General features: G+C 43.5%; 1 protein-coding gene across 1 annotated transcript in view; it reads left to right on the top strand.

Moving 5' to 3' along the window:
• The window catches only part of capn7 (calpain 7), a 114,396-nt gene that overhangs the window by 6,000 nt on the left and 85,760 nt on the right, over positions 1 to 22,636 (top strand). The window contains exons 2-4 of the mRNA XM_028817888.2: positions 8,542 to 8,650; positions 15,982 to 16,139; positions 21,993 to 22,060. Coding sequence (XP_028673721.1) covers positions 8,542 to 8,650; positions 15,982 to 16,139; positions 21,993 to 22,060 — 335 coding nt within the window. The remainder of the gene's footprint in view (positions 1 to 8,541; positions 8,651 to 15,981; positions 16,140 to 21,992; positions 22,061 to 22,636) is intronic.

Here is a 22,636-nt window from a genome sequence, read left to right as displayed (position 1 = left end):
GTGGCCCCCTAATTATCCCTCATCTCTAATCGGCTATGTCACACTCCCCTTCGCCTCCCTATAGCTAGTGCGTGATGGGCATACTGGCACAAGAGTGGCTGCCGTTGCATCATGCAGGTGGGTGCTGCACATTGGTGGCCCCCCATTGTCTATGTAAAGCGCTTTGAATAGTGAGAAAAACACAATGTAAATGTAATTAATTAGCATGATTTCTATATCTGCTAGTAAGCACTGATTGGCTCGATGATTCTCAGATCAATGTTTCCCCCAGGAGATCAGTAAAGTTCAGAGCTTTGTGGGGGCCACACCATCAGGCGTAGGATTCCCCGTTCCTGTCTTTATGATTTTAACCACACGTCTGGGGTCTTTGTCATACTGCAGCATTAATTTGGGACCAAGCAGATGGCATTACGTGACAGATAAGGGTCTGCAGTGAGAGGGCACTCAGCTTGGTCAAATCGGCCACTCTGTTTGCAGAAATGGAGCCTCCGCCGCGCTTCACCGTTGCCTTCCAACATTGACCCCTGGGCCATTCACCCACCAAACCCCTGGGCCATTCACCCGCCCTCAACTGCCTTTTTCCTTTTTTAAATCTATCAGAGCACAATATGGTGCAGCTCTAGGAGAGTTGAGTGGTCAGCATAGGGCAGTGGGGACACCGTCAACTGACGTCTGGTAATGCAGAGCACCTCATTGTGACCACCGTGACCAAGTCAGAGCTTGTTATCTGAACTGTTCTGGCTTTAACGTAATGACAGTCTGTGTGTGTGTTTACTTACTTATTATCTACCTATTTATGTATATTTATTTAAAGAGAGTCTGTAAAAAGCCTTTCCTATCTATCTATCTATCTATCTATCTATCTATCTATCTATCTATCTATCTATCTATCTATCTATCTATCTATCTATCTATCTATCTATCTATCTATCTATCTATCTATCTATCTATCTATAGTGCCTTTCATATCTATCTATCTGATAGATAGATAGATAGATATCAAAGGCACTATATAATTATCTATCTATCTATCTATCTATCTATCTATCTATCTATCTATCTATCTATCTATCTATCTATCTATCTATCTATCTCAAATTTCTTAATTTAACACGGACTTAACACATGCTTAACTTGGGTGGCACAGTAGCATCCACTGATTGGCGCTGCCACTCTACAGATCCAGCGTAGTCCTTAGTTCAAACCCAGCACCTGCTTGTCTTGGTTTCCGGTTTCTTTTTGTGGTTGAGATTTGTGATATTCTGTCCTGTTAAAAATGCCTTCAGAGTTTCCCAGAGTATTCCTGCTGAGACCCCTGATGATGTTTTTGTCACAAGATAATAATCAGTTTGCTTGGATTTGAATTCTGTTCCGTTTCCGTCAGATAATAACGGGGGGTTAAGACGTCGGCTATGAGCTGAGTGTGTGAGACACGGTGATTTGAGCTCCATGATCAGAGCAGCTGGTCAGATATCACAATAGTGTTGTACTTACAAGATCTGATAGTGGGCAAGACATTGTTGTCTAAGAGGAAATAATCAATCCTTGAGTAACAGTGATGTACGGGTGAAAGCTCTTCTGTTAGGATTTGAAAGCCTCCGTGGGTCTGATAAGTTATGATCCAACTAAGATGAACTGTGTAATTATCTTTGCTGTTTTAGATGTCATCGCTGTTGTATCTGAGGATCTGTCCAAATCTGCATTTAAAACCCAATTGAAGTCTCTGGCCATTATAATTCTGTGAGTGTTCACTTTAGGGATAGATGCAATTACATTTTGGTAGAAAGCTCTATCATTCACATTAGCTGCGTCGATATTAATCAAAATCATTTTAGTGTTAGATAAATTGCCCATCGCCATGACATATTGCCCTTCAGAATCAAATATTGCATCTGAGATTACAAATTGGATATTTTTGTGTATTAAGATTCCCACACCCCTGGTTTTCTTTGTATTGTAGAGCGAAAAGTTTGGGCAACCCACTCTCTTTGCAACTAAAACTGGTGCTTGCTTAATAAGCGAGTCTCCAGTAAAAATACCATCTTGGCATTTTGACTTGTTAATTACTTTCTTTCTCTTTAATTCATGATTGAGACCCTTGACATTCCAGTTCACAACATTCACTATTTGCTCATAGAAATATTTTTTCTGAACGTTTATTAACCATTTGTAGTACACTGTACATAGGGTAGCTTGACATAGAAGAGTTCATATTATTGCCAAGTGATACAGCAATGGAGCGTATTGTTATGTTGTCATTAACGGTTATTGGGGTATAAGGGATAAAACAGAAGTCGCATTGCTCTCTTTATCTCCCCCTTAGCACCTGCTTGTCAATGTGCAGTTTGCGTGTTCTCTGTGTGTCTCTTTGCTTTTTCTTCTCAGGTTTTCTTCCCACATTCTCAAAGCCTTGTAGGTGTGCTTAAGGGGTCTCAGTGTGACAGACAGAGAGTGTGTGTGTGTGTGTCAGTAAACCCTGTGAAGGACTGGCACCCTGCCCAGATCCCTTTTCCCACATTGTGCCCAGAACTCCCAGGAAAGCCTTTGGCTCCTTGCCCCTCTGAATTGGATTAGGTGGCTTTGAGAAGGGCTGAGACCCTCATTAGGTTTTGAGTCAACGTAATGCATTTAATTGTCGATTACCCGAGGACGTTTCTCAATGTAAAGCTGGACTGTGGTACCTTTGTGGTGGGGGGTTGGAGCCTCTTCTTCTTCTTTTTCTTCATCTTCTAAAGTCCTCATTTTTTTGCTGAAATGACCTTCTCCTTATCATCAGCCCTGACGTATCTGTGCCTGATGTTCCTGAACGTCATCCTCAAGCGTTGCTTCTTATCTTTTTGTGTGTCCCTGATTTTGCTTTTCAGATTCGGGTTCAGAGGCGGTCAGTCCACCATAAATATTTTAATGACGTCCCCATTCCAAGTGTCTTTAAGTTTTATTGTGAATAGAAATTCACTAAACATCTCGGTCAGCCTCTTGAATGTCTGTACTGACTTGAGAGCGTCGATGCCTTTCAGCCTCTTCATAGCCTGCAGTTTAACCGTGGAGTGGAGATTCTTGTAAAGCGCCATTTAAATGCAGGGCGTCACACGCTGGCACCTGAGCACAGCTTGGAGGGTCACTGCAGAGGGTCCAAGTCCTTCTAGGAAGGAGAGATGTCAGTTGAGGATCTTTAATGAGTCCGAGAGCCTCCTTGAAAACCTGCGTTCACTTTGTCATTCTGGGTTATTGAATGTAGGTTGGTGGGCAAATGTTTTGAGAAGGACCTGAGTGTTGATTTTCACCAAGTTTGCTGCTTCAGTGTTTTTAGATCTTTCTGTCAGATGTTTCTCAGGTGTACTGAAGTAGAATTACAAGCAGTTCAGAAGTTTCAAAGGCTTTGATTGAGAATGACATGATGTTTATTTGCAGTGTAGTCTATTTGTAGTGTTGGCCCTTCTTTCTTTTTCCAGACCTCTGCAATTCGCCCTGGCAGGCTGGCAATCAACTTCTGGGCCCAATCCTGACTGATGGCAGCAGCCCATTCTTGCAGAAACAATGCTTGGAGTTTGTCAGAATTGGTGGGTTTTGGTTTGCACCCCCGCCTGCTCAATGGGATTAATGTCTGGGGAGTTTCCTGGCCATGGATCCCAAAATGTCGATGTTTTGTTCCCTGAGCCACTGACCAACACATCATGTTGGTCACCAAACTGTTCTTGGATGGTTGGCAGAAGTTGCTCTCGGAGGAGGTTTTAGTCCCATTCTTTATTCAGGACTGTGTTCTTAGGCCAAATTGTGAGTGAGAAGCAACCCCACGTGACATGAATGGTCTCAGGAATCTTTACTGTTGGCAGGACACAGGACTGATGGTAGCACCGCTCACCTTTTCTTTTTTCTGGATGCCCCAAACAATCAGAAAGGGGATTCATCAGAGACAATGACTTGACCCCAGCAGTTCAGTCCCAGAATATCGGTCTGTCCCTGATGGCTTCTTTGCTGCCCTTCTTGACGCCCACCAGGCCATCCTCCAAAAGTCTTCGCCTCACTCACACCTGCCTGCTGCCATTCCTGAGCCAGCTCTGCCCTGGTGGTGCCTAAGACCACAGCCACTGAAGTCCGTAAGTGTAACATCCCTGCCATTCTAACCCCATGACAAGGCCCAGAAACAATGAGGAACGACTTAAGCACATTTATGTTAGATAAAATGCCCAGCAGGGGCTGGATGGGTGGTCTTTTGTACTTCCTTGAACCCTTGCAGATTTTATTTTATTTTTTTTTTTTCTCCAGCTTAACCAGAGTGTTTTTGCTTTTTTCTGTCCTCCTGGCCAGATGGCCTGATCACTGGACTCCTCTGTATCTCTTGTAGCAGTAGAGGCCCCTATCGACCTCTTGAACCCTCAGGTACCACTCCAAACACCAGGTAAAAGTACAATTATTATTTATTTTGTAATAATAATGTGCACAAAGCACCCTCCACTCTACACTACTCATATAACACAATACTCAATAATCAATAACCAATCTTCCTCTCCCAGACGCGTTGCCACCCTTCCACCCAGCTCAGCTCACTCGTCTGGGGTTTCCCAGAGTCCTTTATAGTCCCTGACCCGGAAGTGGTTCCAGCCCTGCAATCCATGAGTCCTCATCACCTCCGGGTCAGATTAAAAGTCCTTTTCTTCAACCCGGAAGCACGTCGTTCCTTCTGGTCATGTGATCAAGGCGTACTTCCAGGTTATAGGGTACATAACACTCTGCAAGCCTCCCTACAGTGGCTCCTTGTGGCCCCCATGGTATCCAGCAGGGCTGTTTATAAAAACTACAAGGTCCATAAGGCCCTGCTGGAATTCGGGGAACTTCCATGTCTGCTGGGAGGGCTCCATCTGGTGGCCTGGAGGTGTGGACCGGAATATTTGGCTGGCCATCCCTCACACTCTCTATATATAAAATCCAACGTACGTACGTACATACATACGTCCGTCCGTCCGCCCGCCCGCCACTTCACAGATTTAGATCGTGTTTTTTTCTATAATTTGCGTGAACATTCCAGTTGATTTTTTGACTTCTCTCATTGCACTATGTATCAGAGTTCGGTTGTGGCACAATTGGTGTGAATCCAAGAGATGGGAAGGCAGGCGGGCAGGACCCTCCTCACTCACCGTTCAAGTCCTTGTACCTCACGCCACATGTTGGAGCGCACCTCGCCTCCACTTAGCTAGTGATACCTGTTTGTTCAGCAGATTGTTAAAGAGTAACACTTGACATTTTTGAGAGAGAGAGATCAGAGCCGCGTGTGTTTTAGAGGCTAGCGGCTGATCGGCTGAGATATCACGGCCACGCAGGGGGCGCTGTCCCCTCAGATACAGTGACAGGCTGAGCCATAGGGGACAGTTAGTATTATATATAAGGACTCAACTTTTCGATTAAATACGTAAATTAATAAATGAATAATTTAATAAAAAGTAATAATTAATACATCCATGTTATGTAAGCTCATATTGTTTATTCATTTATTTATTTTTACTATTTTTTTCATTATTATTATTTTTTTTTTTTTAATTTTATTTATTAATTTTATTGTAATCATTCCATACAAATAGATCAATTTATCACAAAAAAAAAATTGAAGACAAATCAAACCCCACCCTGAGAAGGAGAGCTTAGCCAAAGGAGAATTGCTTAGGGCTTTTTAATAAGGCAACAATAAATAAAAGAAAGGGAGAAATAAATATATATGTAAATAAAAAATGGAGAAGAGAATTAAATGCGGTAATAGTTATTTCTCTTATTCTAAAATAATATTGATTAGATCCATTATTATTATTTCTAACTAGCAGGGATGCCCGGCTGTCACTCAGGTTGAGAAGAAGTGAAACATTTTCCATTTATTATTTGGCAATTCATTTATTATTTGAATATTGTTCAAAAGTCAAAGTGCCATAATTAACGAATCGCGCATTTAGAGGGCCTTATGATACTCGACGTTTTTTTGATTTTGCCCTTAGGAGTAAAAACGTATAAATCCTTGTGTGATTCCACTCTGGAACAGGCGACGTCTCTCTGGCCGTGTGACCAGCGCGGCTCTTTGAGGTAAACGCCAGTAACTTTCAGTGATGGTCCTCGCAAATGCAAGGTGTACTGGAAATTGAAGTCGTTTGAACTGGAAAGAGAGTTTGTTGGAATGGGATGAAAATATCTTCTCCCTTTCCGATAGAATAGCAGCCTCGATTATGTGTGGGTGACGTGACGGTGTGGCCGCACTTCTCACTACCTTGATATATCATTTTTGTTTCCTAATTAAATTAGAAGTTACTGTTTTAGGAGTTTCCCTAATTTTTTTTTAATCATGTTCAGGCATTTCAGTTTTTTTATTAATCACTGGAATTATAGCTTTTAGATTACAGTGATCCCTCGCTATATCGCGCTTCGCCTTTCGTGGCTTCACTCTATCGCGGATTTTATATGTAAGCATATTTAAATATATATCGCGGAAATTTTTGCTGATTCGCGGATTTCTGCGGACAATGGGTCTTTTAATTTCTTGTACATGCTTCCTCAGTTGGTTTGCCCAGTTGATTTCATAGAAGGGACGCTATTGGCAGATGGGTGAGAAGCTACCCAACTTACTTTCTCTCTCTCTCTCTTGCACTGACGTAGGGGGGTGTGAGCAGGGGGGCTGTTCGCACACCTAGACGATACGGACGCTTGTCTAAAAATGCTGAAAGATTATCTTCACGTTGCTACCTTCTGTGCAGCTGCTTCCTGAAATGACATGCTGCACGGTGCTTCGCATACTTAAAAGCTCAAAGGGCACGTATTGATTTTTGACTTTGTTTTTCTCTCTCTCTCTCTGTCTCTCTTTGTCTGCTCCTGACGGAGGGGGTGTGAGCTGCCGCCTTCAACAGCTTTGTACCGGCGGTGTGCTTCGCATACTTAAAAGCCAAACAGCCCTATTGATTTTTGACTGCTTGCTTTGTTCTCTCTCTCTCTCTCTCTCCTGACACGCACTCCTTTGAAGAGGAAGATATGTTTGCATTCTTTTAATTGTGAGACGAAACTGTCATCTCTGTCTTGTCATGGAGCACAGTTTAAACTTTTGAAAAAGAGACAAATGTTTGTTTGCAGTGTTTGAATAACGTTCCTGTCTCTCTACAACCTCCTGTGTTTCTGCGCAAATCTGTGACCCAAGCATGACAATATAAAAATAACCATATAAACATCTGGTTTCTACTTCGCGGATTTTCTTATTTCGCGGGTGGCTCTGGAACGCAACCCCCGCGATGGAGGAGGGATTACTGTATTTACTGTTCCTCTCACTTGATGAGTGAGTTGCGATGAACATCATGACAGACCACTTTCTTGCTTTATTGGTTTGATTTAACTTGTTTTTCTTTTGTAACTCCTTTTTTTAATATTTTGTAACACACTTTGAGCACACAAAGTTGTGCTCCAGAAGTGACTGCTCTTGTTGTTGGTGGCGAGTCGTTTCGAGACGTAAATCTGACGCTGCCTTCAGGCCGTTACCTGATCCCAAATCACCCCCAAAGAAAATGCATTCCCACAATTCTCTCCCCATTTCATCCATTCATAATCCAAACTCACTTATACCTCCAACCTGCAGAGAAATCCCTGGGGGCTGGTGGCAGAATTGGCATTCCTGCCACCATAAAAATCCTCGCGCTGTTCCATTCCATCTGAACTGCTGTGTTGCTGAGGTGTCACCTGCTGCACTCGGGTCCTAATCTGAGATCTTGAGGTGGTTTGTTACGTGGTGGGTGCAACAACGCGTTCTATCAGCGCCGCCCCGCCACCCTCCCCTCGGAATTTACGCGAATAACTCGGTGCCGCAAGAAAACTCTGATGCTTAGCGCGATAAGAGAAGTCGCAAAATCAACCAGAAAGTTCCAGCAAATTATAGAAGAAAAGATCTAAATCCGTGACGTAGTTCTCTCGTGAAAAGCCGACAGACAGACACACGTTGGATTTTACATATTTACAGATTCTTCAGAAATGCAGAGCGTCACTGGGTTTATTTTTATTGGCACTGAGAGTCCAGTCGGGTTGAGTCAGTTTGAAACTTTTTGTCAATAAATAATTGTGAACGTAAGTAACTCTTTGCTGGTGCCCACTGCTGTCAGGATGGACCTGGCTGGTCCTGCCTGCCCCACCATGTCACAGGGTGTAGATGGAAAATCAGAAGCGAGTCAACACACCCTGAGGTTTCATGATGTCACATTCGAGCTCCGTGTCACCAGATGTCACCCGCAAGACAAGCAGTTCAGGTTTGTCCAGTTTGCAAAGTAAGACCTTCATCCATCCATCCATCCATCCATTGACAAAGATAAGCAGCCGCTCAGTCTTAACCCTGGGCTCGTCTTTCTTTGTGATATTTGATGTGCACCGGACCCAGAAATGGCTGTCCTGCCAGTAGAGCCAGCGTGGCCGTGTGACCGAAGTGCAGCGTCTGCGTATTTAGCTCTGACCCTGCAGCTGTGCTCTTTACAGTCCTCTTCATTTCAGGAAGGCGATTCCTCTTAACGTTTCCTCTTCTTTTTCTCATTACAGGAGGCTGCTCAGGCCTTGATTTATGCTGGCATGGCGGGATCAAAACTGGAGAACATCCAAGAGAAAATCACAGAATATTTAGACAGAGTTGAAGCACTGCATTCAGCAGGTACCGAGTCTGCCGTCTCCACCTCTGTAATGACGCAGGGAGCCGTCACGTTGGCATCGGTAGAACCCTCCTGGGGGCTTTTCTGAGGGTTTAGGGTGTAAAGTGAAACGTGGCAGAATTGTAGAGCAGTAAAAAGGAAAAACGCTCTGTTCTCCTCAGTAAAGGTGGGGAGATGCGTGTGCTGCTGGCCGTGTCTGTGGCGGGTGTGCTGACAATAAAATACAGTGCCCCCCATAATGTTGTTTAGCCAACTGCTCCACAGTTTAAGGGGATTTGCAGACATTTTGGTCACAGCACACTTTCTCTACACCAGGCATGTCAAACTCACTACCATTGATGGGCCGCTTCGACAGCCATACGTGCGTCAGCGGGCAGCACTGTAACAAGTACTATTATACAAAGTTACTGTAGCTTTATTTCCAATACTGAAAACTTTAAAAAAATGTAACACTTAAAGTTTAAAGAAAAGCAATTTATTTCCATACAGTCTCCATACAACAGTGTAGAATCAGAGTCTTAGCCTCTTAGCTAGGGCCTTATATACAGTGCATCCAGTAAGTATTCCCAGCGCTTCATCACTTTGTCCACATTTTCTTATGTTACAGCCTTATTCCAAAATGGATTAAATTCATTTTTTTCCTCAGAATTCTACACACAACACCCCATAATGACAACGTGAAAAAAGTTTACTTGAGATTTTTGCAAATTTATTAAAAATAAAAACATTGAGAAATCCCATGTCCATAAGTATTCACAGCCTTTGCTCAATACTTTGTCGATGCCCCTTTGGCAGCAATTCCAGCCTCAAGTCTTGTTGAATATGATGCCACAAGCTTGGCACACCTATCCTTGGCCAGTTTGGCCCATTCCTCTTTGCAGCACCTCTCAAGCTCCATCAGGTTGGATGGGAAGCGTCGGTGCACAGCCATTTTAAGATCTCTCCAGAGATGTTCAATCAGATTCATGTCTGGGCTCTGGCTGGGCCACTCAAGGACATTCACAGAGTTGTCCTGAAGCCACTCCTTTGATATCTTGGCTGTGTGCTTAGGGTCGTTGTCCAGCTGAAAGATGAACCGTCGCCCCAGTCTGAGGTCAAGAGCGCTCTGGAGCAGGTTTTCATCCAGGATGTCTCTGTACATTGCTGCAGTCATCTTTCCCTTTATCCTGACTAGTCTGCCAGTCCCCACAGCATGATGCTGCCACCACCATGCTTCACTGTAGGGATGGTATTGGCCTGGTGATGAGCAGTGCCTGGTTTCCTCCAACCGTGACGCCTGGCATTCACACCAAAGAGTTCAATCTTTGTCTCATCAGACCAGAGAATTTTCTTTCTCATGGTCTGAGAGTCCTTCAGGTGCCTTTTGGCAAACTCCAGGCGGGCTGCCATGTGCCTTTTACTAAGGAGTGGCTTCCGTCTGGCCACTCTACCATACAGGCCTGATTGGTGGATTGCTGCAGAGATGGTTGTCCTTCTGGAAGGTTCTCCTCTATCCACAGAGGACATGTGGAACTCTGACAGAGTGACCATCGGGTTCTTGGTCACCTCCCTGACTAAGGCCCTTCTCCCCCGATCGCTCAGTTTAGATGGCCGGCCAGCTCTAGGAAGAGTCCTGGTGGTTTTGAACTTCTTCCACTTACGGATGATGGAGGCCACTGTGCTCATTGGGACCTTCAAAGCAGCAGAAATTTTTCAGTAACCTTCCCCAGATTTGTGCCTCGAGACAATCCTGTCTCGGAGGTCTACAGACAATTCCTTTGACTTCATGCTTGGTTTGTGCTCTGACATGAACTGTCAACTGTGGGACCTTCTATAGACAGGTGTGTGCCTTTCCAAATCAGGTCCAGTCAACTGAATTTACCACAGGTGGACTCCAATGAAGTGCAGAAACATCTCAAGGATGATCAGGGGAAACAGGAGGCACCTGAGCTCAATTTGGAGCTTCATGGCAAAGGCTGTGAATACTTATGTACATGTGCTTTCTCAATGTTTTTATTTTTAATAAATTAGCAAAAATCTCAAGTAAAGTTTTTTCACGTTGTCATTATGGGGTGTTGTGTGTAGAATTCTGAGGAAAAAAATGAATTGAATCCATTTTGGAATAAGGCTGTAACATAACAAAATGTGGAAAAAGTGATGATGTGCTGGGAATACTTTCCAGATGCACTATCAATATTTTGTCCTGACACTTGGCATCTCTTGTTAGTAACCAGTTCGTCGATATCAGGCTTGAAATCTTGTGCAGCTGCAACTTTTATGAGGGATGAAAGGTGCTCAACGGTAAGTCTCGAGCGATGTGGGGTTTTGGTAGCTTTCATTAACGAAAACAATTGCTCACAAAGGTAAGTGCTTCTGAACATAGACAGTACTCTCGATGCCAACTTACGGATCTGCACATACGAGCATACAAGCTTGGCACACCAACTTTGTTGAATTTTGCCTTCAGAATAGAATCGGACTGCAGTTAAATCAACTCCATTTGGATATTCTCAGGTGCATTCTCAACGTTGTAAAAGTTGGGTGACGTAAACAACGCAAAGTCCTGTTCGTGTGAACTGAAATCACGAAAACGCTTCCTGAATTCACTGCTCAGTAATTCAAGTTGGAAAACAAATCCTCCAAAAATCTATTTGTACTTTCCTAAGTTTATTTCAAAGTTTATATTGTAAAATAAGCCGCTATGCAAAAAGCCCCCTGACCTACACTAATCTTACAAACTCAAAATCATAAAAATTTGTTAATAAACAACTCGCCAACTTCTCACGTCCACTTCAGATCTTCAGCTGCAGTCTGCACTAACTGATTGTTACAATACTTGCACAAAATTACATGAAACTAGAGCAAAAAAAACGTGACAATATGTGAGCTATTACTCCTTGTGATGGTCAGTTCTGCCCAGTGGCCAGTCTCGGCAGCACAGCCAGTAGTGTAACCTGCCAGGCCGCTGCAGCCTAGCACTTCAGTTGCGACGTCGCGGCTCATTAACTTTGGTCAAGGCTCGTTGGGGGGTAGTGTCATGTCTAGGGTATCAAAGAGCTGACACCGCAGCTGCAACTATACTAGCAGATGACGTTTCCGGTATCGTAATGCCATGGGAAAACGTGCTTTTGTCAGAATGGCGGAAGTAACAAAAAGTCAATAAGTAACGGTGAAGATGCAGAATGATTCAGTCACAAACGATAGTAAACATTTTGTACAAGTTTAGTGCTAACTAGGATCTGTCATGCAAGCCGCACAGATTTCTCATTCGGGCCGCGTGTTTGACATGCCTGCTCTACATGGTCCCCCCATTTCAGAGCACCAATTGGCGTGACAGGTGTTTGTGATTCCTCAGGTGGGTTTCATGGCTTCATAAGACCCCTCGGCTTGATTCTACTCTTTGGAGTCTATAGTTGCCATTCTTCAACATGAGGACAAGAGCTGTGCCATTGAAAGTTAAAAAGCCGCCATCGTGAGGATGAAAAACAAGAGTGAAACCATTGGAGACATCTGGAAAACCTGAGGATGACTGAAATGAACTGTCTGGAGTAACATGAAGAAGAAAGAACACACTGGTGGGCTCAGGAATCACAAAGGGACTGGTAGGCCAAGGAAGACCACCACTGCTGACGACAGAAGAATCCTCACAGTGGTCAAGAAAAAGACACAAAACGCTTGTCTGGCTGATCAGAAACAGTCCTCAGGGGGCCGATGTGTGTGCGTGTCCGAGACAACTATCAGCAGAAGACTTCATGAACACAAACACGGCGGCCACACTGCAAGATGGAAACCACAAAAACAGGAAGGCCAGATTAAGTTTGTAATAAAAGGACGTCAAAGAGCCTGCAGAATTCTGGGAAAAGGACAAACGAGACAAAGATGAACCTCATCAGGGTGACGGCGAGAGCCAAGTTTGGAGACGACAAGGAAGTGCAAAGCAGACCACCTCATCTGTTAAACATGGCAGTGCTGGGGGTGTTCTGGCTTAGGTATGCATGGCAGGCACAGGTCCTGGCACACTTCTTCTCATTGATGATTGCAGTGGCCCAGTGAATCCTGAGGGGTGTAGAAACATCTGATCTGCTCAAGTCCGAGGTAATGAGCCAGACGTACTGCTGAGGGAACTCAGGAGTTTGTCAAGGCTAAAAATTGGAGAATTCTGGAATTGCCAAGCCAGTTACCCAATTTCTATCCAACTGGGCAGGCCTTTGTGGTTTAGCGGGTCAACCGCTAATGTCAAAAGGGCCATTTTTAAAATGAATAATCGCTGCACTCGCAGCTTAGAAAGGGGGTGTGGTAGTGTGGCGGAAGCGGTTCCTGGGGGAGTTTGTGATGCGGGTGGTCCTTACTTAAGTGCACAGGTGAGGAGTCGTCCGCATCCATCATTGTTCCTGGGAGCTGTCTGATTGCCACAGGTGAATCACGTCCCCTCCTCATAATTAGAAGTGCAAGGCGGCTAGTGAGAGGGAGAGAAAGTAAAAGAGAAAGAAAGAAACGGAGGTTGTGTGAGTGAGGAAGAGGGCAGGAAGCTGGAGGAGAGAAAGAGCGAACAAGTGAGTGAGTGAGCGCTCGTTTGCAGCTGGAAGTTGAGCCCTGAGAAGCGTGTTTGGCCGACACTCGGTGGGGCAGAAGGAAGCGGTCGCTCCAGCTGAGCGATCAAGGAGACGGAGTGAGCGGTGATGAAGGATGGCTCGCCGTGGAAGACAGCGGGAGTCAGGAGGCTTGGGTGGTGAATTCCCTGGCGTGAGCGTCCTGGTTGTTAGGGAAGCCAAGTCTCGATCTGGAGAGTGCTAAACCGATGCCAGGGATCGGGAAGCTACCAGATCAGTCGTGTGGGTAGAAGGTCAGCTGCTGGTAGGGCGACTCTCCTGTTGCAGGGCCCAGGATGGGAGAAGCAGGGGAGCTGCCAGGTAAAAGAAGTCACCGGGCTTTGTGTTTTTAAAGGATTGCTTCCAGCGTTGTTTTAGCCTCGTTTTAAAGGATTCATTTCTTGTGGTTTTTTTTTTTTAACCTCCACTTCACAACTGTTTTTATGGATTATTTATTTATGGAAATTGATACACTGCACTTTGTTTTTAATAAAAGCACTTGGCACTTTTCTACACCATCCCCTTGCTCCATTTGTTGTGCCTCACTGCCAGGCTCCCCTGAAGCAAGCTGGAGCTGAAGATGGCTGCATGAGAGGCTTGGCAGAGCATCACCAGAGAAGACCCTCAGCACCTTCTGACCACGAATGGCAGACGTCAAGCAGTCATTGCATGCTGGGATATGCGACAAAGAGCTAAATATGACAACGGCTTTAACAGACCTGCCATTGCTGTGTGCCAAACAAGATGGTGTCACCCCTGAAATGGGGGGGCTGTGTGGGAAAAGGGTTGTGACTGATATGTGTGCAAATGAAAGTCTGCAGTGTGCACTTTAATCACAACGTCTCAACTGTTGTGCAAAGGGGGGGACATCAGGGAACATTTGTGTCTTACGGAGGGCTCTGTGAATTTTTTTTTTTTGTAAATTAAAGCCCCTTTCTTGTGGTGTGCTGGTCGTCATTTGTGTTTGGGGTTGACGCTTGAGTGCCCCCTACAGTCCACATGTCGTTATTAACTCGGCGTATCTGAAAGACAACAAGTAGACCGCCTGTTTATTGGAAAGAAACTGTTATCTATATTTAAAGACACCCAGTTTAAATAAGAATTAAGAATATCACATACCGTATCTAGAGACTTTTTACTGCTTTATAATCATTTTCTGTTATTTTATTTTAAAATGCAATTTTAACATACTGCCGCTGGGTTTTTTAATAATACAGTAAGTGAACTTTTGCTTTCTTTGAAGTAGGGAGAGGAAATGTCCGCCATAACGTGCAGTTATTAAAAAAGACCCCCTCTAGCTGCCTTGGGTATAAAGAATCTAAGATTATTGGGACCACCAAGATAAAGTCTCCCATCATGCAGGCCTGCAATGTCAGCCTTAAAAAATGTCGTCATGTCTTAGTTCTGCGTGAGGTTATTTCACATAAAGTGAGGCCCAGTTACTAAAAAAGGAAATCAAATGTGAAACTTCATAGTAGAATTTGGCAGTGAATTGTGTGCATTATGGAGTCCTTTGTTAAATGTGTTTATTTGTGTATTTTACATGCAGCAAGTTGCAGAGCACAAACCTTCATGTGGCCATCGGACCGTACTTTATTCTTTACAAGTAAGCCCGCGATTCGCTAGCAAATCGTAAATCCAAGAATGGCAATCAGTTTCTGTTCTGTCCGATATCTGGATGGATGACATATCATGGAGGGTGGGTGCGTCTGGGGTAATGTCATTTAATTACATAAGCATATCTGTACTAAAGCGGTTTCGTTTTGTGGAGACGTGATTCCGTTGCCTTTGCTGACACCGACTGCTGACTGAGTGGAGCACAGCAAGTTTAGTTTACAGGTTGTGGTGTTTGTGTGCCAGCCACTGAGTCTGGGAAGCCGCTGGGTTTGAGTCTGTGACCGTCATGTGATCTATATGACTGGCACAGTGGATTAGAGCAAGTGTAGTGAACAGGTTGTATTGTTTGGGTGCCACCTACTGACTCTGGGGCGGGCGCCGCCGCGTTTTGGGACGCCGCTGCGTTTGACTCTGGACTCTGGGGCGGGCGCCAAGGCCACAGTGTGCATGCACCTCGGTGCGTCCGCCATGCATATATTAACTGTGGTTTAGTAAAATAGATTACTTTGCATTGTCTAATCTTATTTTATATTTTTCTTTTTACTTTCTTCATCTTGTAAAGCTTCATCACTTGTATGAAAATGTGCGAGAGAAATATATGGCGTTGATGTATTTACCATCAACTCAAGAAACTTGGAAGAGGGGCACATGTCTTCTTTACACCATCTGAGTGCCCACCATGGGTGGCACCATTGTAAAGATTTGTATGTTGAATTTGTGAGATGAAGCAAAAAAAAAAAGAATTTCTAAGAACTGCCCGTGTGGTGCCAATTAGGAGATACAGTAGGCAGCAATGCCAGTCTTGTTTCACTGCGCCTTTAAACCCTTTTAAGTATTGTAAACTAAAACTTTCTAGGTATGGATTTGTTATTTTTATATTGGATATTCCTGATTACTGGGAACCTGCCCGGCTATTTATGACTTGCAAAGTTTAGATTCTTAAATCCAGAGAGTGCCTAGTGGAGGGATTGAGTACATTTGATCATAAAGCAAATCATGAAAGTCGTTCTATTTGTTCACTTTTTCTGAATTTGTTGCAGAAGACAATTCTAATAACGAAAAGCCCTGAAAACAAAATGGCAGGAAAGGCCACCGTCCGACCTTTAAGAGATGCCAGGCTGCGGATTTTGATTTTGTTTTTCTTTCAGTTGAAGCCCAGGGAGCTGATCCTTTGAAGTCCAAACATCAGTTGGACATGGAGCGGGCCTACTTCCTGGTCACGCAGGCCTTTGACGAGGATGAGAAGGGCAACAATGAAGAAGCTATTGAGCTGTACACACAAGCAGTGGAGCTGTGCATACAAACGGTAGGCGGCTGCATATCCTGTGTGTGTGTGTGTGTGTGTGTGTGTGTGTGTCTCTGTGTGTGTGTGTGTGTGTTCACCCAGTGATGGGATGCTATTCTGCACAGGAACTCTTCCTGCCTTGCACCCAGTGATTTCTGGCATAGACTCCTGGGACTTGTTTTAATGATACGTTTGTCTCCCACTTTTCTTTTAGTAGCGTTCATGTGAGAAATATGCTTGAAGGGAAACAAAAACGTTTACTTTTTGTATTATATGTCCATTGCTATTTGTCTCTTTGTGACTCCATTGTCACTATGATAATAATAATAATAATAATAATCCTCTTCTTGGGTCCCAGTACAGTACCAGGTTTCAAATAGGAGTCCTCAGATTATAACGTTTAAGGACCCCTGCCCAATATATACAGAAACTTACCCCAATGTAGATTAGATAAACGTCATTAATCCCACGGGGAAATTCAAATGCATACAGAAGCGGAAACATAAAAAACAAAGATACAGACTCACGGGACAAATAATACAATCAATCAATAAATAAATAACTAAACGTAACGAGTACATTGGGTGGAAGCTTTGTATTGCCTGAAAGCAGTGGACAGAAAAGACCCCCAGAGGTGCATCTTAGTGATTTCAGCAGGCTTACATTCTGATTACCGAATACAATTTAATGCACAGCCCTTATTAATGCGCTTTATGAAAGTTACAGACAAACCGATCTTACAGGAGTCAGTGGTCTTTATTTTATACCAGCCGTCCCCCACAGCTCTGTCCACCTAGTAGTGTAACAGGACAGTTAGGAGGACCCCCCAGCTCCCCACTCCTGACGTCACGCTTCCCCCTCCCCTGTGTCTCGGATTAGTGCGAATATATCACTCCTGCAAGTGAACTCTTGATACTTAGCGAGAAATGTGTTGTTACAGCACGTTAAAAATACAAAATGGATAAACATGTGGACAAATCTTTTGTCATGCAGAATAATCAGGATGCTTTTCAAAGGGACTGAATTCTTTTGCACGCCACTGTAACCTTAGAGGCCTTAGCGCCATTCATTAACTTGCAAAGCCTCAGAGGCCAAGCGGCTTAACTGAACGTGTGTTACGTTAAATTCAGAACTGAGCTGTAAGCAGAATGCTGACCAATTATGAATATTCAAACTGTGACCCTCTAAGACTGATTCTCCGATATGTGCTCACCATTACAGTGTTAATAGTCTCGATAAGCAGAATCAAAGATCAGACTTGGCATGCGGTAATTAACAATTTATTAACTAGCAACGTCAAAATTATATACAGTGACAGAAATAATATCATTGCAGAAATACAGCAAATGGTGAATAATGACGAAGAACACTGGGTTATTGTCCTAGAATCTTCCAGATTGGGTCCTTGGCCTTTGTATATTCTGCCCGGCTCCCCACTCCTGATGTCACGCTTCCCCCTCTCCTTGGTCCACAGCCTCTGTCTCTTGGATTAGCGCAAATATATCGCTTCTGCAAATGAACTGTGATACTTAACGCGACGAGAGAAGTCGCAAAATCAACTGAAGTGTTCAAGCAAATTCTAGAAAAAAACCCGATATAAATCCGTTAAGTAGTTCTGTCGTTTGCTAGCTAAGCGGAAGTAAGCTATACACCCCGAGGCCGGCGTGTGAGTGAGGAGGGCTCCATCCTGCTGCGTCTCTCTCGATTTTGTGCAAATTAATCAGTGCTGCAAGCAAACTACGATACTTAGCACGACGAGAGAAGTCGCAAAATCAACTGAAATGTTCAAGCAAATTCTAGAAAAAAAAACCCGATATAAATCCGTTAAGTGATTCTCTCATTCGCTAGATAATCAGAGGCAAGGTATGCACCCCAAGGCTGGCGTGTGAGTGAAGACTCCCCACTCCTGACGTCACACTATTACCCCCCCCCCCTTTGGTGTGTAGCCTCTGTCTCGGATTAACATGAATCCTGAACCCTGTGATCATCAGAGGTGACTGTGTGCAGAAGGTGCAGACCTATAAATACCTGGGAGTGCAGCTGGATGATAAACTGGACTGGACTGCCAATACTGATGTTCTGTGCAAGAAAGGACAGAGCCGACTATACTTCATTAGAAGGCTGGCGTCCTTCAACATCTGCAATAAGATGCTGCAGATGTTCTATCAGACGGTTGTGGTGAGCTCCCTCTTCTATGCGGTGGTGTGCTGGGGAGGCAGCATAAAGAAGAGCGACGCCTCACGCCTGGACAAACTGGTGAGGAAGGCAGGCTCTATTATAGACATGGAGCTGGACAGTTTGACATCTGTGGCAGAGCGACGGGTGCTGAGCAGACTCCTGTCAATCATGGAGAATCCACTGAACAGGATCATCTCCAGACAGAGGAGCAGCTTCAGCGACAGACTGCTGTCACCGTCCTGCTCCACTGACAGACTGAGGAGATCGTTCCTCCATCACACTATGTGACTCTTCAGTTGCACCCGGGGGGGTAAACGTTAACATTATATAACGTTATTGTCTGTCTGTATACCTGTATTGTTATCACTTTAATTTAATATTGTTTTTTATGAATATGCTGCTGCTGGAGTATGTGAATTGTCACTTGGGGATTAATAAAGTGTCTATCTATCTATCTATCTATCTATCTATCTATCTATCTATCTATCTATCTATCTATCTATCTATCTATCTATCTATCTATCTATCTATCATGCCTACTATACTAAGATTAAAATCTATCTATCTATCTATCTATCTATCTATCTATCTATCTATCTATCTATCTATCTATCTATCTATCTATCTATCTATCTATCTATCTATCTATCTATCTATCTATCTATCTATCTATCTATCTATCTATCTATCTATCTATCTATCTATCTATCTATCTATCTATCTATCTATCTATCTTTCTTTCTTTCTTTCTTTCTTTCTTTCTTTCTTTCTTTCTTTCTTTCTTTCTTTCTTTCTTTCTTTCTTTCTTTCTTTCTTTCTTTCTTTCTTTCTTTCTTTCTTTCTTTCTTTCTTTCTTTCTTTCTTTCTTTCTTTCTTTCTTTCTTTCTTTCTTTCTTTCTTTCTTTCTATGAACGATGAGCGCGATGAGAGAAGTCACAAAGGCAACCGGAATGTTCAAACAAATTATACACAAAAAATAAATGTCTAAATGTGTTGAGCAGTTCTCTCGTGAAAAGCAGACAGACAGACCAACACACATTGGATTTTTTATGTATAGAGATATTCAGTTCATCTCATTTCAGTTTATTTCTTATTTTTGTATAGCCTCCCCTTCACTGAGTGCCTGCTCAGAGTGCTGTAACAAGTTTACAGGTAAACACAACTAAAGAATTTACAAACTATGATAACATACAGTAACACGCACACCTACGGCAGGCACATGGAAACACAAGACGGTGCGTTCTTATGGCTTTCAACGGCAGTTGGGAAAGGAGAATAAAAACCTGTTTGACGTTCATTTGGATAAGACAAGCACATGGGGTTAGTGCTGTCAGGTTACTCTCCAGCCTGTCTGATCTCAGCAGGTTAGGGTTGGAGTTTTCTGTGTGTCTTTTGATACTGTAGTGTGTTGCTGCTTCGGCCATTTTTAACGCAGAAAGCCTGTGCTCTGCTCACACTACAGACGTGTACTGCTGCTTTAGTGCAAACGGAACTAACTTCATCATCAATAAGCACCCAGTTCTTATAAAACCTCCGCTGGAGACGAGTGTTTAGTGTTAATGGTGGGTTGCAGTGCTCATCCTCTGCAGTCTCGTTTTGCGGTGTGTTTTTGATGCCCATCAACGTGGGAGTTTTATGGTTTCTTTTTTTGTTTTTTTTTTTTTTGCTGATCCCCTTTTCCAAAGGTGGTAACGTAGAACTTTCTTTAGGGAGTCAAGTGGCAAGAATTGTGGAAGAAGAAATGCGAGAAAAAGGCGAATACCGACTGCCTTTTAATTACAGGCAGTGTGGTACCCTGGTGAAGATATGAGTGACACTTCACTTCTTACCACAGTGCCGCACATTTTCATTTGTGATTGTGATGATCAGCATTCTACTTTGGTGGGCAGACCTAGTCAGGCATTTTTTTTTTTTTTTACTTAAAAGAACTGTTTATGTTAGCTAATTCTTACATAACTGTTGTGCTAATGTTTCCCCATGATGCACTGTGTTACAGGATAATTATTTGTTGATTATTTATTTATTTATTAATTGTCTCGTGGCCACCTAACCTCACCTTTTTACTTTCTTGTATACAAAGTATAGGGAAAGCATTGGAATCGTCCAAAAATTCGATGTCGAGATTTTGATGAATCTCGACGTTTTAGACCTCCGAGTCCAAAAAATAAACATGATAACCTGAGTTTGCTTTCACTTTGGTCAACCAAATTCTGCATGCAAGTAGTAGGTACAAAACGTAGATTTCTATCAACTTCTGAGCAATTTCCGTTAACCGGCAGTGGTACGTTACCTTTTATTCATGCAGCTGCAGAGTTGGATTTATTCAACTTTACTTTTATAATAATTGTTCAATATTTTATTAGTTTGATTTGATTTGTTGTTGATGGTTCTTTTAAAGCAAACCATCTCTGACTCTAACATCAACATACGTTTCTTAGCCTGTACACGAATCAAACGATATCCAATACAAAAATCTGTACTTACTGGTTAGAGAAGGCACTGGAAATGATTTCCTTGTGCGTCAAAACACTTTTCTGCACGCCGCACCATATTGTCATAGACATCCCTGATGGAGGATCGCAGGAATCGTGGGTAGAGGGGTCCTTTCATCGGATTGGCTGGCCCAGCGCTGACTCAGCTGTGGAATGGCCAATAGGGGGAGGCAGCTTGATGGCTGAGGTCTCCAGGACTCTGTACAAATCCAAATCCTATTATGGGATATCATCTACTGTTAATTCTGCTCTGTATTTGTAAAATTTTTATTGTTATACTATATTGAGGATTTGTTCTGTTCTGTATTGTATTGACCCCCTTCTTTTTGACACCCACTGCACGCCCACCCTACCTAGAAAGGGGTCTCTCTTTGAACTCCCTTTCTTGAAGTTTCTCCCATTTTTCCCTACAAGGTTTTTTTTTGGGAGTTTTTCTTTGTCTTCTTAGAGAGTCGAGGCTGGGGGGCTGTCAAGAGGCACGGCCTGTTAAAGCCCATTGTGGCACTTCTTGTGTGATTTTGGGCTATACAAAAATAAATTGTATTGTATTGTATTGTATAAACGCGACGCAGCGCAGCCGTTTAAATTTTTCCAGTTTCACTCCGAATATTGTCCTTCAGTTAATGTCTTTTGGGTTATTGACATACACTTTTCCCTTCAAGTAAAACTCACAAGTGGATAGGTCCGGTGATCTTGGTGGCGACAAACCTTTGCTGACAGTTCGTTCCTCTATGAAGACGTTGTGAATTCGAGAAAGTGACTCGCGAGAAGTGTGATATGTCGCTCCATCCTGCGTACCCACCGGCTCACAGCTTCCTTACTAATGCACAGTTGGGGCTGCTGACCCCGTCGCGACAACGAGGCTCCGTGATCAGGACAGCACCCGCCTGTATAATCGCTCAAGTCAGCCGGTCGGAGACGGTTCGCTTTTTCATGTGCCACCCTTTATAAAAATATAATCTTTGTCTTGCGGTTTACTCCTCAAATATCCGTCTCCATATCTGAGTTTACGAGAAAGTCACAGGGAGACTACTCCTGATTTTTCTTTGTTTCATTCTGTATAATTATTATTGCCTAATCTTGTTTGCTTGTGTTTTATATGACCTTCCTTTTTATTTCACCAAGTTAAGCACTTTGAGCTGAAAATGTGCTACATACATAAATTAAATAAATAAATGCTCTTGTTGTTGTTGTTACTTTTCAGGCTAATGAAGCCACAGACTCGGCCTTCCAGATGAAGTTAAAGCAGTTGGCTCGTCAAGCTCTGGACAGGTTGGTTGTTCCCTGTGCACCAGTGAATATCCAGTATAAGCCAGGCAGCCTTGTCTGGAGTGTTACTGCCGTTGACAAATATGGCCGGGCTGTAAATCAAGAATCTCAATTGACAATTGTATACACTTTTATGGGCGGCACAGTGGTAGTGCTGCTGCCTCATAGTTAGGAGACCCGGGTTCGCTTCCCGGGTCCTCCCTGCATGGAGTTTGCATGTTCTCCCCGTGTCTGCATGGGTTTCCTCCCACAGTCCAAAGACATGCAGGTTAGATGGATTGGCGATTCTAAATTGGCCCTAGTGTGTGCTTGGTGTGTGGGTGTGTTTGTGTGTGTCCTGCGGTGGGTTGGCACCCTGCCCTGGATTGGTTCCTGCCTTGTGCCCTGTGTTGGCTGGGATTGGCTCCAGCAGACCCCCGTGACCCTGTGTTCGGATTCAGCGGGTTGGAAAATGGATGGATGGATACACTTTCATATTGTGAGGATAAAAGGATATTAAGCAACCACAAGGAGAAGGACGTACTACTTAGAAGGGTATAGTTACAGTTGTGCTTAAAAGTTTGTGAACCCTTTAGAATT

This window comes from Erpetoichthys calabaricus, chromosome 13, assembly GCF_900747795.2.
Source record: "Erpetoichthys calabaricus chromosome 13, fErpCal1.3, whole genome shotgun sequence".
Taxonomy (NCBI): domain Eukaryota; kingdom Metazoa; phylum Chordata; class Cladistia; order Polypteriformes; family Polypteridae; genus Erpetoichthys; species Erpetoichthys calabaricus.
Note: the sequence above shows the minus strand (reverse complement) of the source record. Positions and strands in the feature narration are given on the sequence as shown.